The sequence below is a fragment of the Macrobrachium rosenbergii genome, chromosome 21 (assembly GCF_040412425.1).
Source record: "Macrobrachium rosenbergii isolate ZJJX-2024 chromosome 21, ASM4041242v1, whole genome shotgun sequence".
Taxonomy (NCBI): domain Eukaryota; kingdom Metazoa; phylum Arthropoda; class Malacostraca; order Decapoda; family Palaemonidae; genus Macrobrachium; species Macrobrachium rosenbergii.
The window spans coordinates 40,329,273-40,347,240 of NC_089761.1; the positions used below are offsets into that span (position 1 = coordinate 40,329,273).

Consider the following 17,968-nt stretch of genomic DNA (forward strand, 5'->3'; position numbering starts at 1 on the left):
AAACGGAAATTGACAGTAAGAAGGTCTGATAGGCGTAACAGGAGGATAACCCCGCAGTTGCACTATAAAACAATTGCTAGGAGAGGGTGGAAAGACAGATAGAGGAAAGAGAATATGAACGGAGGTACAGCAAAGGGAATGAAAGAGGTTGCAGCTAGGGACCGAAGAAACGCTGCAAAGACCCTTAAGTAATGCCTACAGTACAACACGTGAGGTGCACTGACGGCACTAACCCCCTACGGGAGCAATACGAGAGTGACTCTTTTTAAAACAGAAGATTATCAGAATATCAGAACTTCAAAATCTCTTTTAAACTGTCATCTTCACATAAATCACTCGTCATAAATCAGAAGTAAGAATAATGCAAAAAATAACAAATCCATCCTAATGGAAGATTATTCTTTATCATTTCAGGAGTCACGCCACGAACCCTCTAATACAAATAACAAATCCATCTTTATAAGAGGTTATTCCTTATCATTTCCGGAGTCACGTCAAAAATCCTCTAATACAAAAAATAGCAAACCTGTCGCTATGAGAAGTAATCCTTTGTCATTTCAGGAGTCACGTCAAAAATTCTCTAATACAAAACGATAACAAATCTATCTCCATAAGAGGTTATCCTTTATCACTTCAGGAATCACGTCAAATCAAAAAATAAATCTATCTCTACAAGAGATCATTCTTTGTCATTTCAGGAGTCACGCCAAAAGTCCTCTAATACAAAATCAAACAAATCTATCGCTATGAGAATTAATTCTTTATCATTTCAGGAGTCACGTCAAATACCCTCAAATACAAAAACTATCACCTCTATCTCTAAAGGAGGTCATCCTTTATAACTTCAGGAGTCACGTCAAAAAGCCTCTTCAACGAAGCAGAAAAAGGATCATGCACGGATGGCTGCCTACCAGACCTTCCTCCCTTCTGACGAGAAGCAGACTTTCAACATTCCTAGAATATATGTTATCGTTTTTATCTCGAATTAAACAATGAAGAACCCTTCCCCAGCGAGGAGGACGACACAGGGTCACGCCGATACAGGGGCAATTCGTGTACCGAAAAACGTTAACTTCTTGGAGACGAGAGAGGCTTTGCGTTCTGTCAGCAAAGCCACCTAGTTCAAATTCACCGAATAATAATAATAATAATAATAATAATAATAATAATAATAATAATAATAATAAAGAGCTTGATGGCGTGCGCTAGGCTGCGCTGGAACCCGGCGCTGCCCGTCATGTCTCCCCTACCCTCCTGATCCCCTACCTACCCCTCTCCCACCCGGGGTGGACATACAAGAAAGATCCGGATTTTATTATTAAAGAGAGAAAATTAAGGTAATTTTTGTAGCAAAAAAGTAAATTATTAAACTATACGAGGAATTTGCGCTAACACACACACACACACACAGACAGAGAGAGAGAGAGAGAGAGAGAGAGAGAGAGAGAGAGAGAGAGAGAGAGAGAGAATCATACACAAACTCACGTTCGTGCAATTTCTTTTAATATACAGCCTAATTACGGAGTAAAAACCACATGGCCACGTGGCCTTCTTCAAAGCCTATAAAGTTAGACAAAACAACAGCAATTAGAAAACCCACCTCACGTGAAAGGAGAAAACTTTACATTCATACTTGAAGCACTGGATAGGAGAGCCTTGAAAAATTCTGCACGTTCGCATTTATTATATTTCAGTCCAAAGAACGATTGCCTCACCCCCGCCCCTTCACTTTGTAAAGAGTTTAAAATATTCTTTGCATGTGTTTAAAATATTCTTAAGTCGTCTAAGACTAAAGATTACTTATAATCAGGGCGACTAAATTATCAGTTTAAAAAAGGTCGAGTCATCAAACTGGAGGAAACAGGTGAAAATAGGTCACTTGATTAAGCAAGTCTTTTTATCTGCTTCATAAACTACTGAAAGTTCTGATTTGGCTAATATGACATTCGTTACCTAAAAAATAAAATTTAACGGTCATATTGTGGATTTCAGTCAACTCGCTGTTAAATACAGTATAACAAAACAGAAGATCAACCCTAAAACTGCAGTTTTTCCTCCATATATTGTCTATTCTAGCCTGGGCTATATGATGTCACTGGGTGGAAAGTACCACTGATCTCTCCATACAAATCCCTCTTTACAAAAAAAATAATAATAATAATAATAAAATAATAAAAATAATTAAATAAATAAATTATTGGAGACCCAAAAGTTTGAACGAGCAGGAAGATAGTGCAACTTAGACATTCTGAACTAGGATCCCATATGATTTAAATATTGTTTTGATACGTGTAAACTACAATTACTGTATTGAACTGAAGTGAATTGAATACAGAATTTAGGCCAAAGGCCAAGCACTGGGACCTATGAGGTCATTCAGCGCTGAAACGGAAATTGACAGTAAAAGATTTGAAAGTTCCAAAAATCCTCGTACTACTTCTTTCAATACATCCTCATTATAAAGAGAACGGGAATCGAATTTAATGAAACCAGTATTGCTACTAGTAGTGGTAACAGTAGCATTAGCAGTACCATGCTGTAACAATCGCCATTCACTACAGCTACTGGTAACAGTACCATTACCAGTACCATGCTGTAACAATTACCACTCTTCTCCCATACGGACATTATAATTTGTAGACGTTAATGGTCTACAAAGCTTATTCCAGAATCATAATAATAATAATAATAATAATAATAATAATAATAATAATAATAATAATAATAATAATACATTAAACTCCATCTACATAGCACATCTGAAGGCAGTTACTACGGGATACCACTAAACTCCCTTATTTCACCTGCAAGCGACGTATGACAGCCACTCTACTCGCCCTTTCTCTACGATATACTTTTTTGTCGGTTTCATAACTATGAGAGACCTTCACCAATGACTACTGACGAAGCAAAAACCAAGGTGAGAGAGAGAGAGAGAGAGAGAGAGAGAGAGAGAGAGAGAGAGAGAGACTTGGTTATATATGCGCTGATTTATCCAATTTTCTTTCACTGTGATCGAAATTAAAACGAAACAGTCTAACAATACTCGACTACAGCAAGTAGCGGCACCAGCAATTACCAGTTGGAAAATTTCAGTACCTCCAGCGATTAAGTTCAGTGGCACAAAGGGACTGAAAGCTTAATTGCGTTCGCAACTGCTCGACACTTTCACTTCTGAAAACATTTTCCTTGGTGGTTTAATGCGGTTGAATGAGAAACAAAAAGGTCTCTCAACAACAAGCACATTTTTAGTTTTCTGTAAAAGAAAACTATTGAGATGGCTATTTGTCTGTCCGTCTGCACTTTTACTGTCCGCGCTCAGATCTTAAAAACTACTGAGGCTAGAGGGCTGCAAATTAGTGTGTTGATCATCCACCCACCAATCATCTAACATACCAAATTGCAGCCCTCTAGCCTCAGTAATTTTTATTTTATCAAAGATTAAATTTAGCCATGATCGTGCGTCTGGTACCGCTGTGTCAACACAGGCCAACACCGGCCCTAGCTGAAAGTTTCATGGGCCGCGGCTGAGAGTTTCAAGGGCCGCCGCTGAGTTTTATACAGCATTATACGCCGTACAGAACACTCGACTGCGCCGAAGATTCTTCGGCGCATTTTTTACTTGTTACAAAAGTAACCAATCACAGAACCTTTCGGATAATGCTCAATTTCGAATTGATCTTGACTATTTGCTGATTTAATTCCACAAATTAAAGCCATAACATTTCCGGCTATCGATGTCGGATAACAATACCGACAAATAACGTTATCTTCTTACGTGCATACAAATATTTACACAACTTAAATCTATCAAATTCTGAGGAGAAATTGGTGTAAATCAGCATTTATTCGTTAGTTCGCGATTTTACTTTATTAAGGAACATACATAAAAACTTTAACGTTAGTATTTCAAAGAATGCAAACCAGTTTAATAAACAATACACAGGGACCCCTAATTACGTATGCAATGGACGAATAGATGAAAATCTCTCCACTTAACGCTGCATATAATTACACTGATAAAAGAATTAATGGAAGATTATCTATGCAGAATAACTGGAAATATGGGAAAGGCTTTAAAAAATGTATTATTCGAGATTTTAACACTCTCAACACGCAGTAATAAGGAAAGTGAGTACAATTATAACACCATACTAATTACACTAGTGATATTATTTTATAAAAATTCATGCAAAACTGGGGTCGCAATATTCAACATTTCTTTTATTGTGCGGAGATTAAGCAAGGGGCAAACTAAAACCAAAATACTCAACGTCGACAACGTTAAATATTAAAATACCTTACACATAATTTGCACAGCTCGATGACAGACACTTATAACAACATGCCAAACAACAATCCTTAGCCTCGATGACTATCCAAAATTACAGAGGGGGAAAAATCTTAAAGATTCAAATACTAAAAAAAGAAAAATGATCTCTCTGTCCTTGGACTTGGCAAAGGAAGTAATGATACATCTCTTAAGAACATGACGCTTTAGGTTTTTATTTTTATTTTTTACTACTGAATCACCTTGAAAATGTCAAAGTCAGTGACTGCCTAAACTTGAGATCTACCTGATGTAGGAAAGCCCGGCGGTGTTAGTTATTACCATGGAAAACTGATCTTTTTTAACCACTCTGATCAGGGATGAAAAATTTAAAAATTGTTAGATATCCGGTTTCCTAAAGCTACATCATCAAAGGTTGCAAGTTAGGTGCAAATAAATATATAAATTTTAAGGCGTGAAAACTTCTATATATTCAAGAAAAAGTTATGATATATAAGAATTAATTATAAAAAAACTACAGAGTATTAGTGACAAATAAAAATGACCCTCCTGATGAACCTAACCAGGATCTCCCCCCCCCAAATTCAAGGCGTGAAAACTTCTACACATTCAAGAAAAAGTGATGATATTTAAGAATTAAAAAACAAAATGACCCTCCTGATGAACCTAACCAGGATCCCCCCCCCCGAAAATAAACAAGATTATAAAAGCATCTTTCGTAAATATAACCGCAGCATTTACATCAGCTGCGATATGTCAAGACTACACCTATCATTGTTGTCTGCACTCTTAAAGTAAAGGCATTCTCAATTGGCCAGAATTTAGGAAACAAGAGACTTTTTTTTTTATCAAAGGAAGTAAGCAGTCATCATAAAATTGCTTGACGCGAGCAATCGCAAGGAAGCCATCTTGGGCTGTCACCCAAGGTAAAGGCTGCTTTTGAGAGCAAATTGCCGATGGCGAAGCTCTCTCTCTCTCTCTCTCTCTCTCTCTCTCTCTCTCTCTCTCTCTCTCTCTCTCTCTCTCTCTCTCTCACTGATACTGACTAAAGTTACACCTGAAACAGATGAATGCCGCATATTATTATTATTATTATTATTATTATTATTATTATTATTATTATTATTATTATTATTCAGAAGATGAACCCTATTCATATGGATATGGAACTAGCCCACAGGGGCCATTGACTTGAAATTCAAGCTTCCAAAGAATACGGCGTTCATTCGAAAGAAATAACAATGACTTTAAATGGTATGCCTCATCCATCCTGGCCTTAATTCAAGCTGCTTGAAGGAGCAAGTGCCTGTGCGGTCAGCTTAATACAAGCAAAAAAAAAAAAAAAAAAAAAAAAAACCGCTTTATTCATTCATAAATGGCCTGTAAATGTCGGCAAGGTATAAGGAGCTCATAGATTGGACATCTGATGAAGTGTCAGAGGCGAGAATGAAGAAAGACTACACTAAACAGCATATATAGTTCTCAAATAACATATCAGGACCTACACGCTATGGAAGATGGTACCCTCACCAAGTTCACCGACCTTTCCATGTTACAAAAAGACAAAAAGTCCTGTGAAACTGTTTTCTTGCCTCGAATTTAAGCTTAAACCATGAAATCTGGAGTAAAGGAGGATATAAAGAGTATCAAACACTACATTACACCACCAAGGCGATGTATTTATAGAGTTCACGTGCTCATAGAGCTGAATAAAGTTCGTTCAAGACACAGCTTGGAGTCTAACAGAGAGAGAGAGAGAGAGAGAGAGAGAGAGAGAGTAAAGTCTGTTCAAAATCCAGCTTGGAGGCTGACGAGAGAGCGAGAGAAAGAGAGAGAATAAAGTCTGTTTCAAAACCCAGCTTGGAGGCAGAGAGAGAGAGAGAGAGAGAGAGAGAGAGAGAGAGAGAGAGAGAGAGAGAGAGAGAGAGAGAGAGAGAGAGAGAGAATAAAGTCCGTTCACAACCCAGCTTAGAGGCTGACGAGAGAGAGAGGGAGAGAGAGAGAATAAAGTCCGTTCAAAACCCAACTTGGAGGCTGACGAGAGAGAGAGAGAGAGAATGGTTAACATTCATATGAAACCATGAGTAGTCCCTGAAAAGACGAGGGAGGCACATCACCATCCTATGAATAATGCTAAAAGATCGTGACCGCCGAATCGGGAGAGACCTCGGGCAGAAAAGAGCCAAGGCCCTTCCTCTCATTCATCGAGCAAAATATGCTATTTGATGAAAACACAGAGAAAAGCATTTGAAAAGAAAAAAAAAGGGCTATGGTGTTCGAGAAGAAAAACGCATTACATTCGAAGATACGGAAATTATTATCATTACGCAATGTGCACCGGTATGTGGCATACGGTACCCACTTTCAACATTCCAGTAGAGTCCCGGTGCCCTTCCAAGAGAGGTGCTTCGCTTACGTAAAAATAGAATGTAGTTGATGGTGTAAATTATTAAACCATTTCTAGAATAGCCAAAGAAATTTTTCTGCATACTGTTTTGATGCGGACCGTAAGAGAATTGCTTTCAGTACCGTAATACCATCCCGCCAAGATTTCATAAATATATTATGTCAAGCTTACTTGGTCAAAAGAGGTTGTAGGGAGGGTGAAGCAGCGATAATAAAAGTGCTTTCCTCATTATGCGCTTTAAAAGAAGATTTTATATGAGAAACATATAATAAGTGAGGGCAATTTTGTGACTAAATATTCCTAGAAATAGCATAAGAAAATATTAATTACGACAATCTGAACATTCTTTCCTCAAGTGAGGAATAAGAAACAAACCAACTTTAAAATGAATCACTACAATACCGGATAAAGAGCTGTCCTAAATCTAAATGCGTCTGTACTTTAGGCTGATTAAAAGATCTGCTAAAGCCCTCAGACCAAAATGGAGTGGGGGGGGGGGAAATAAACTGAGAGAAGAGCGTGCAATACCCTACAAGCGTCACGCAAAGACCATAAACCTACAAAACCACCAACTAACATTAACCTTCAAGTACTCCTCCAGACGTAGACTGCACAGCAAAGAAAATAATAACACTCATGAAATAAGAAGCAGAGTTACATGAAGGCCTTGAAGTGAGAATGCCCTTGGCTACGCATACCAAGAATGAGTCGACCCCTCCCCTCTCCCCCCCCCCAAAAAAAAAAAAGAATGGCCCGTCCAACTGAGGCCCCGTGGCTTACTGACATGAAAGCCACAGGGTGGTCTCGTGTTGGGAATCACCAGAGTCATGAAAGTTGGTAAACAAAGTTCATCACAACAGGAAATGCTGAGATGGCGATGTAGGCTATGTGCTGTGCAGAAAAGGTTCCTTGGAAAGTCTCGAGTTGAACTTGTCACATAACTTGGTGGTTCTATCTGGAGGCTATGTGCTAATGTTACAGGGAAGAAAAAGAGGGAGCTGGGTATTTTTTTTTTTTTTTTTTAGAAAATAGATAAATATATATAAAAAACCTGTTACCCCATTATATAGGATTTTAAAATTATTGGGAAAATTAGCCTATACGTTACAAATAAGAAAAGGCCTTCATAGTGGACCAACTATGGGCCATTAGGAGAACCTCGAAAATATAAGATCTAAATATAAGATTCAACTAGTATGAACTACTGTCAGATGGAGAGAGAGAGAGAGAGAGAGAGAGAGAGAGAGAGAGAGAGAGAGAGAGAGAGAGAGAGAGAGAATATAAATAACAATGACATTATAACCATACATAACTATATGTAATTTACTTGAGAGAGAGAGAGAGAGAGAGAGAGAGAGAGAGAGAGAGAGAGAGAGAGAGAGAGAATATACATAACAATGACATTATAACCATACATAACTAAATGTAATGATTTACTTTTGAGAGAGAGAGAGAGAGAGAGAGAGAGAGAGAGAGATTAGCGCCTCGAACTTCAACCTTAAACTTCAATGACATCACCACCAATTTGGTACCTCACATCATGTAAATAGCAATATAATTCCATCACCTAGTTTATCGTCACGATTTTAAAGGGAGCAGCTTCTCAGCCTTCAAATTATAATCTATTATTTACGACGATTTACACTATCACACAGTGTCCTGAAAGGTAAAGCCATAACCAAAAAGTTGAAATATAAACGTGGGCATTGGTTTCACACTAAAAAGCACACCATATGATTGACAGATCCCAAAGGTAGCCCCACCACAAACAAATATATATATATATATATATATATATATATATATATATATATATATATATATATATATATATATATATATATATATATATATATATATATATATATATATATATAATATATATATATATGTGTGTGTGTGTGTGTGTGTGTGTGTGTGTGAATTTTTATCACATCACCGTCATTTATTTAAGCTACAAATATCGTTTAATATCCAATTCGTTCTACATCGGGAATATCACCGGAGGGGAATTATAATTGATAAATGATTCGGTACCTGGGAGTCTTCCAGTCTTCCAGAACCGAATCGGTAAGTTAATAGTAATTACTGGTTAAGGATCCAAGTAATTAATTACTTGGATCCATAACCTAAAATATGAATGAAGAATATCGCACAAAGATTACCCGATGCCACCTGAAACAACGCTAACAGATATATGAATTAATAAAAAAAAAAAACATACGTCACTGAACCACGACGATTCCGAACTGCTTCGTGAACGCACGAAACGGCAGACACAGCAGGCATTCTTGAGCAGAATTAAACAAGACCTTCCGTTATTTCATCTTCGTTGGAACGGAGGGTCTTATGAAAGCGGTTACAACAATATTTGATCTAATCCATCGTCATATTTACCTCAGCTAGATAAACTGGGCGGAGGTTGTGTCTTCAGCTGGCGGTCCAGCTCTTTGTCTTGTCTGCGCGCAAGATTATCGAAAAATGTTATAAATGGATTTTTCTCTTCTTGTTATGTTTACCAGTGTTAAATACTCTGAGTGCTTTATACGTATTTTCGAACTGGCGTATACGTACAAAATAACAATAATTTAAACTTGTTCAAAGCTTACAAACAGACTACTGATGTACTGTATTTTGAATAATAATGTAAATTTTTCAAAGCTTACCAACACGGTATCAATAGCCTAGATGTTGTGACGCCAGTTTTAACAGCTACAAATCAATCAAGCTTACAAACAGACCAAACACGTACTATACATTAAAAGACAGGTTTAAATACAAATCAATTTTTTTCAAGACAGTATTTATAATACTTTGAATACCTGGATGAAAAAAGAATTTATAAGGGTTGCAGAGACTTGTTGCCTTACAGCGCTGAAGAACTATTTTAAACGTAGACAGATATATAGCATAAGTTCCGACAACTGTTTCAGCTAATACACAACCCAGATGACTCTGATTCATTTGGCCATACGCAGAGAGAGGTCTAATAGAAACTCAAGACGTACTTAAAACACTTTCCTTGCCCCTGGCCATATAAAAAAAAACAACAACAGCGCCACAACCACAACCCAGCACGCCCCAATACCATCCTCTCCAACCGAAGAGAAAAAAAAAAAAAGTTGTCATTTTCATAAACTGAGAATGTGGGGACTCTCTCAAGTACCATCTCCCGCACCCACCTACAAAACAATAAGGAGCCTCTGACGAAAGGATTCCCACCATTTGAAAGCATTTATACATATGCAATTTCCGTAGTCTTTATCCAAACTTTCCCGCATTATCAAGTTTGAGCAATGACAAAAAAATAAAAAAACAAATAATACTCTGTGAAATGGTACAGCGCATTAATTACGGGTTGAGACACGACCAATTACGAACAAGACGGTGGGTTCTTGCATCATCTTTATTCATTAGATTTTGAAATTGATTTTTATCGTCTCTCTCTCTCTCCACCTTATACTGTGGAAAGGGGGTTTCGCTTCGTTATGGCCATCTGTTAGAGCAATCTCGGCACTCCACCTCCCTCCAACCCCCGGTCTCCTCCCACCCATACCAAGGCCTTTCTTTCTCTTGAGTCACATGATCATTCGTCAAGCGACACTTGGTAACAGAAATTATACAGCAGTGTGTGTTCATAATGTCTGAAAACCAAATACTCACAGTGTGGTAAATACGAATTTCTAATATTCTGTAAGATTCAATATTTAACCGATGATCTATAGTGAAATACTAAACTAAATCCACGGATAACGTTAGGAAAGTAAAAGGTATCGGAAAACCTGAAAAAAGCATCATCATCCTATATAAATACGAAGTCCAGAAGCCAGCTGGCTATAAGAGTTCAAAATGCGCGGACCTACTAGACCACCTGTCTAACGTGCAATCCAAATTTCTCATCAAAATAGCTTCCAACGATTTCCCATGATCTCAAACGATTCCATTCGACCAAGACGAGAATGGAACAGTTCAAACTGCAACGGGATTTCGATAAGAGTTACGGTATGAGCAAGATTTGGATCTCCAATTCTATGAGAGAGAGAGAGAGAGAGAGAGAGAGAGAGAGAGAGAGAGAGAGAGAGAGAGAGAGAGAGAATGGCTAAAGCTTACACAACGATTATATTTATATTCGTCATGACCACTCAACTTCTACCTAACAGTCTACAATGAGACTGCCACCTCTGGTTAACGCTTGCACTAACTAACAATTACTTTTCTACTAGCCATGATCAGTCAATTTCTACGTAACATTGTCTAGAGGGAGAATATTACCTCTCAACTTAATAAGACTGAGCATGGAAGCCCCACGTACGCCAGCGTAAGCAAAAACTCAATAAAAACGCCAGACTGCGTTCATCGCTCGGTCCCCATTATGCAAACTAATAAAGGGTGCGGAATAGAAAGTAGCCTACACACCAAATATTCACATACTTCACAAACACAAAGCAATGTCTGAAACAATGGAACCATACAAGCGAGTGTGTTTCTCCCATCACGAACAATACACAAACAAGAGAACAATGTAATGAGATGGTCTGAAGCGAAAAAACAGAGAGGCAAGGAAGCTTTTATTTTCACTCTGCTCTTCGTCTCCGACGAGACAGCTCGAGCGGGCATCATAACAATGCCTTATATTATATTCAAACGTACTTTCCTTCTCTGAAGAGGCACGTATATCACTTTCTTCTATTCCACGTTCATTTTTCCTCCTAGTTTTATTCAGGCCTGGGCTAGATAAGAGCCGTGGGTTGCCAGTGCTACTTGACTGAATAAAGAAAATGTCGACTGGCGATCCTGATTTCTCCCGACACAAATGGCTGTCGGCTGAAGCTAGATCATTTCTTCTTAAGACGTTGAAGTCACTCGTTCCACAATCTACAGAATATTTTCTTCTCCTCTCAAGACAGTCGTCGACTGACGCCAAATAATTTCTTCTGAAGGCGTTGGAGTCACTCGTTCCATAGAATATTTTCTTAACACAATCTTACCGACTCGCAAGGAGCAAGCTTAAAAACAACCCAAATCCCTTGCCATCTCACGACAGATGGAGCCCGAGACAGCGTAACTGCAGAGAACTTTTTAGTATGTTTTGCATCACTCAATCGTAACGTGTAAAATCGAGCTTGTGAAGCTATAACGAACTACTAGATTATGAATTCGTCTGGCGTGTGTTGAACAATTTGACCAGACCAGAAAAAACGCGAACGTTTCCAAACTGAAGTAGCTGGTTTCATTTCCATAACCCGGCGTCGGAGCTACTATGGTCACCCACTCGACTAAAACTCGGAAGTTTGTTACTTAGCCAAAGCGTGGTAGGATGTTTCCCACCATATGCTCTGCTGTTAATTCACATATCCTGGAACGTTTAAACTAACCTTGAGAAATGGGATATTGACAAATAGAGCTCAAATAATACTTCAACGAAATCACAAGACCCATTCATCGGAACGTTTGCTTTTTAATAGAAATTTCTTCCTTCTTTTCTTTAATGTCTCAATGTTCATATCTCATTAGTTCTTGGGAAAACTTATCATATTTCTTTGGTGTCATGTATTCAAAGACTATTTTCAAATATCTTTGTTGCATTTAGGCACCAGTAATCTGTAATAATGCAATTAGCCTACCTACATGTATTTTTAAGAATTTGGTAGTATGTTTATGAAGGAGAGTTTTTCATATTTTTTACCTTTTTTATTGCCAATTGCTACAATATTATATATTCAATAGTCGCTTCTTTTTTCTCTTATGCCACTGGTCTTAAATAGGTTTCTGTTATTAGTAACACATTAAAAAAACTATCACATGCCCTCGTATTTCAAGAGTCCTCCCCTCTAGGCCTACTAGAGGTAGCGCTTTTAACATACTATGCTTGTTCCACACAATCACCTTTCATTCTTTCCTGTTACCTCTCGGTAATTCTGAGCTCTTCGTTGGGTGAGTCGGTAGAGCTGCGGACTGTCACTCCATGGGCCGGAGTTCAATTCCCCGGCCGGCTGATGAAGAGTTACAGGAATTTATTTCTGGTGATGGAAATTCATTTCTCGCTATAATGTGGTTCGATTCCACAATAAACTGTAGGTCCCGTTGCTAAGTAACCAGTTGGTTCTTAGCCACGTAAAATAAGTCTAATCCTTCGGGCCAGCCCTGGGAGAGCTGTTAATCAGCTCAGTGGTCTGGTAAAACTAAGGTATACTTAACCTCTCGGTAATTCTGGCGTGGGCTGTGTCCAGTATCTTATGGACCTTGGCACAGTATACAATACACCTAATGTGAGTCACGATAATGTAATTTAAACCTGAGGTCTGTCTCACAGTTTGGACATGTAAGTTCTCCACTATGACTGTAACGCTTGCGTTCATTCCCCTGCCATTTAACGCACTTCATTACACAGTATGAGCTACTTAATGCGTACTTATGGGTCATCATCAGGTGTGCTTGTTCTTTCTAATGTGTGGTGCACATTTCATAACGCAATGTTCCATCTCTCGGGATTTAACCTTCCCTGCTGCAGCCTTTATCAAATCCATTTTAGTTTTACACTCGTATTTCAGGCAGTCACTCGTTATTGTCTTTTACACAGTGTCAGATATCTTTTCTTTATTTCCTCATCTTCCGGGTCACGGAGGCTTCAACCTTTTTCATCAGCTATAATATTTATTCCTTCACTTTTTACATAATCTTACTTTCATGCTGTTTGTAACTTTGTAATTTATCTGTCATTTCACGAGCGTCCAACTTCTGCCTATTTTGTACATTCTGTGGTAATTTCACGAATAGCTAACTTAATGCTTTCTGCAGATTAGTAGTTTTCGATGCACTGAACGTAATGTTTCAAATGATTCCTGCCCTAAAATGGAAGAGTGCAGTAACTGCAAAAAGACAAAACTGAGAAAAGTGGTAGATACTGCAGTTTTCCTTAGCTTTACTACTGATTTTGCAGATACTGCAAATTGAACCGCCTCAATAAAGCACTGAAGAATCATTCTGAAACTGCAGTAACTTGTGTATTAATGTTCCACGAGTCCAATAGGTGGCATGTCTCAATTCCGAAAATTTTGCAGATACTGCAGTTTATCATTTTAGGGCACACTAGCTATGGATGGGCAATGGGACTGGTAACTGAATGCCCGTAGAGAAAATGATGTGAGGAAAGAAAGGTTTAATTACAGAACGTAATCTTCAACATTCCAGCTGAAACAAGGTTCAACGGAGAACTTTAATGAATAATGTTAACATGAAAATGAATAGAAAAAAATACAGGTGAATACAACTGAAATACAAGCCTGGTGAGATTTTGCATCTGTAACGTACGATTTTGATATGGAAAAAATATGTTCCAAATGTACTGCAATCTATTTACTTATATATATATATATATATATATATATATATATATATATATATATATATATATATATATATAATATATATATATATATTATATATCAATGTGTCTAAAAGGCAGACACCAGCAACTTTCACAAATAAAAAAGCAAAACGTGAAGATTAGTAGCCAAACTCTCTCGTTCTCAAAAACTAATTCGATACCGAATACGCATTCCCTAAATAAAAACGTCATATAGCAGGTCCAATAAATGTAATGCTTATCGAATCAATCACTTCCACTTTAAAAAGTCACGGTGTGAAACTAGGTGTTTCTAATTGGCAGATATTAGGCTAATCGGACTTACATTTTCAGTACTCACCGGCCAGGAAGGTCAACGGACAATTACATGACTAATTCATCATTCATTGTGTTTGAAATGACACGGATATATGTCAAAAAATATGGTATACCTTAATTTGTATAACATGGGCTGCGAAGATGGCAAATATGAGTATGGAGTAAAATATTACTTTCTTGCAGCTTATGCCTTATTTCTGTCGGGAAAATCAACGACCAAGTGTCCATCTTTTGCCTGCGTTGTACAAGGAAAGTAATAAATGGAAGAGCATCTCAATCATGGAGTTTAAAAAAAAAACAAAAAAACTTGGTAACATACATCATAACATTCCAATCAGTAAAAATATGAACTGCAGACGTACAAACCGCTGTCTGGAAAACTGGCAAACGGGAAACACTCTAGGTAGGCCAACCAAAGAGAAATGCATAAATTACCGCAAAGAAGGAAATATGCCGATAGAGCCTTAGTGAGTAAAGGTGGAGAAAGAGCTAAATAATGCCTGTGCAGGCTTCTTTTGACAGTCAGAAAAGAACGATGGCCTTCTGGGAACCTATGCCATTGTTGAGACTGTTTCAACTGTCTGTCACTTCTACAATGCTATCTGGGCTTGTTGAGCATTTTGGTTTTCGATTTGCTACTTCTTAGATCTTAAGCAGACTGAAGGAGTAACCTGTTATTCCTTCATTCTCTTCTCTTCTCTTACAGATTCAACATCCTAAAAATTAATACATGAATATAGGTCTAAGATCTTCTTTGAGTCCATCATTTGACTTGGGCCACTACATTTCTTTCCCTTCATCCCTAATTTATATGGCTTTCTCGTTCCATGGAATAAACAAAAGGCATGGTTGCCAGTCCCTTCTGTTCACATATTGGCATAAATGAAATTAAATGTCAAAGCAAAACTACTACCGTCGTCGTCAAATTTCAGGGGGAAGGGGAGGAGGGGGATTAATGTTTGCAGATTTCACATTCGCCTCAGTACCTTACATACATGATAGGACCATAATAATGTGCAACGCTTACCTAAAGTTACAGCTACATAACTCGGTTTATCATTAAAAACAAAAAGGCATCACGACTTTGTTGTAAACTATCTTTAGAGATGGTGAGGAAAAATATTAGTAAAAATAGTAAAATTTCAATTCCACCCCCTGTCCTTTAGAAAAATCCTTGACTAGCATCCGGAACTGTCTTGAAATTAAACAAAGATTTCTTAGCCCTGAGCTTTCCCGGAACAAAATCTGTTTCTGCTGTCATTTTTAATGTTGGATGTAATTTTGGTACAGCGTCTTTATTCTTCATACTTAGAAAAGACTTGTAGAAGCACCAATGAATCATCATGGAAAACATACCAAAATGTTACATGAAGCTTAAGGTGAGAATACTAGACAGGAAATAACTCATGCTGGTTTTAACCTTAAGGGAAGATAACTTACTCCTATTTAACCTATGCTAGTTTTGACTATAACGTAAGATAACAAAATACTACTATTTCTATTTGTTATACTGTGTATGAAGAGTTTATTAAAAACATAACCTAATGGCAATCACGCAGTAGAAAAAAAATTAGTATGAAAAAGTAACACTTAAAAAGCCATTAGTCCTTATTATAACAATCATAATATAATAATTATAATTTGGTATAATAATTATAGCTTGGTAATTCTCAAAATACATAAACCAAAGCATTTTATTTAAATGATGCCATTCTAATTCAATAAATCTCACGACTACTTACATTCAAATATTTCATAAGACAATCAAAATTAATTATAAACAAATCAAAACGCTAGAAACAACTTTTATAATAATCATAACCTTAAACACTAGACACTGAACTGAATGTGCACAACCTGTCCCACTTCTCTGCGGAGTAAGGTTGAACTCCACGGGATGTGACTGTCGTTTCTTGATTACAGGAAATCTTCCCGTAAGCTCAACAGCACAAAGAGCACTAGATCAGAATTTCAAACCATTTTCTCATGATAATCGAATATTTTAACCGCATTTATCAAAGTGACTACGGATTGGTTATAAACTAAAACTGGTAAAATTGTGTAATACAATTGTCACAAACTTTGGATTTCAAGTATAATGACTTGAGTAATGATTATTATCACAAACTTCCCTCTTCAGTTAGCTATGAACAAGTACTTTGAAAACTATAGACCTATGTACCAATTTGTGTTCAAAAAGTTCATAGCTTTGGGAAATTCCTAATAAGGAAGGAACTTTGCTTTTAAGATCGAGTTCCCTACCCTTGATTAGATTAAAGTTTTCTGCAAAGACCAAGCAAATTCTTGGGCTTCCAAAATACCCGATAGCTGAAACCTGACTTTACTGCTGACATTTATTGCTACAATAATTGAATGTAGTTACTCACTCTCACGAAAATGCATAATAACGAACATTATTTACTTCTGGGTCCACTAAATCTAGCATTAAACCTTAAAAGATAATTTTTAAACAATAAAATAACATTTATGGAAAGGACAGGTTAGTTAAAAAAAACTTGAAAACTGTCCGAACAGAATGAAGGGCCACCACTCCTAGACCTAATGATGTAGGTTACGTCTGCATAATAGCTATAGCTGGTAGCTTTGACCAGAAATCTACATAAATTAAATATATCAGATGAGCGCATCATTAAATGTGATAATTTCACATTCCATATGCACGCCTACACAATGACCGATAAAGCTACAAGCCTACAAAACCTGTTTTGAAGGTAGGCTTAGGAACTGAACAACTCGTCTCGTAAAAACCAAGCTTTACATGCAACCCTCTACTTCTGCTGAATAATAATAATAATAATAATAATAATAATAATAATAAAAGGGGTTAGTTTATGGGCTTAGTCCCCCTGAAACAACAGACTGGAGGAGAAACTGACGCCCTCCCCGAACTCGTCATGAACTCACCTCGATGTCAATACGGTCTACTCTGATGTACTGCCAATTATCTGTCCCGAACGCTATGGCCAACAGGGCAACGGACACCACAGCACATATCGTGGCTAACGATAGCGTAATAGCCGAACAGGGCATGGTGGGAAAAGAATCACGACAAGAAGTTAGTGAAAGAACCGACACACACAAGAGTTACCAACCACTCAACACAGACTCTCACAGGGAACTGAATACACTGACTGTAGTTTCTCGAGCCGCACCTGTCCGCTAGAGGGCCGAGAGCTATGAAGGGGTTCTCGGTAGACAGCTTTTGTTGCCCAAGATATTGCAGCGGTTTTTATTTCTTTGTCACGAAGTGTTTAATGCTGTTTTATGATTCCATTCCATAAATATCTTCTCTTGTATTGACATACATATCAACTGGAACTATTATTTTTCTTGATCCAGAAAAGACCACATACGTATGTCACTGTCACCTTCAAAGCTCTTCTGGGTTTTCGCCCAAGGCACTTGACCAATAACATCCAGGTGTGCACTTTGGGCTGAGGTACTCATGTCCGTTTTCTGTTGGCAGAGGCAGAAGAAAGCTGGAAGAATTTCTAAAGGAATCTCTACAAATTTTCAAGAAAACTTTAAGATTTAAACAAGCGCAGACTAGTATAATTCTTAGTCA

At 37.5% G+C, this 17,968-nt stretch overlaps 1 protein-coding gene across 2 annotated transcripts in view; it reads right to left on the reverse strand.

Annotated features, from left to right (window-relative positions):
• Window positions 1–17,533, reverse strand: part of LOC136849994 (transmembrane protein 114) — a 151,694-nt gene extending 134,161 nt beyond the window's left edge. For both annotated transcript variants that reach the window (XM_067123545.1, XM_067123546.1), the window contains exon 1: window positions 17,308–17,533. In XM_067123545.1, the coding sequence (XP_066979646.1) occupies window positions 17,308–17,433 (126 nt within the window). In that variant the 5' untranslated portion in view covers window positions 17,434–17,533. The remainder of the gene's footprint in view (window positions 1–17,307) is intronic.
• Between the last annotated feature and the right edge of the window lie 435 nt (window positions 17,534–17,968).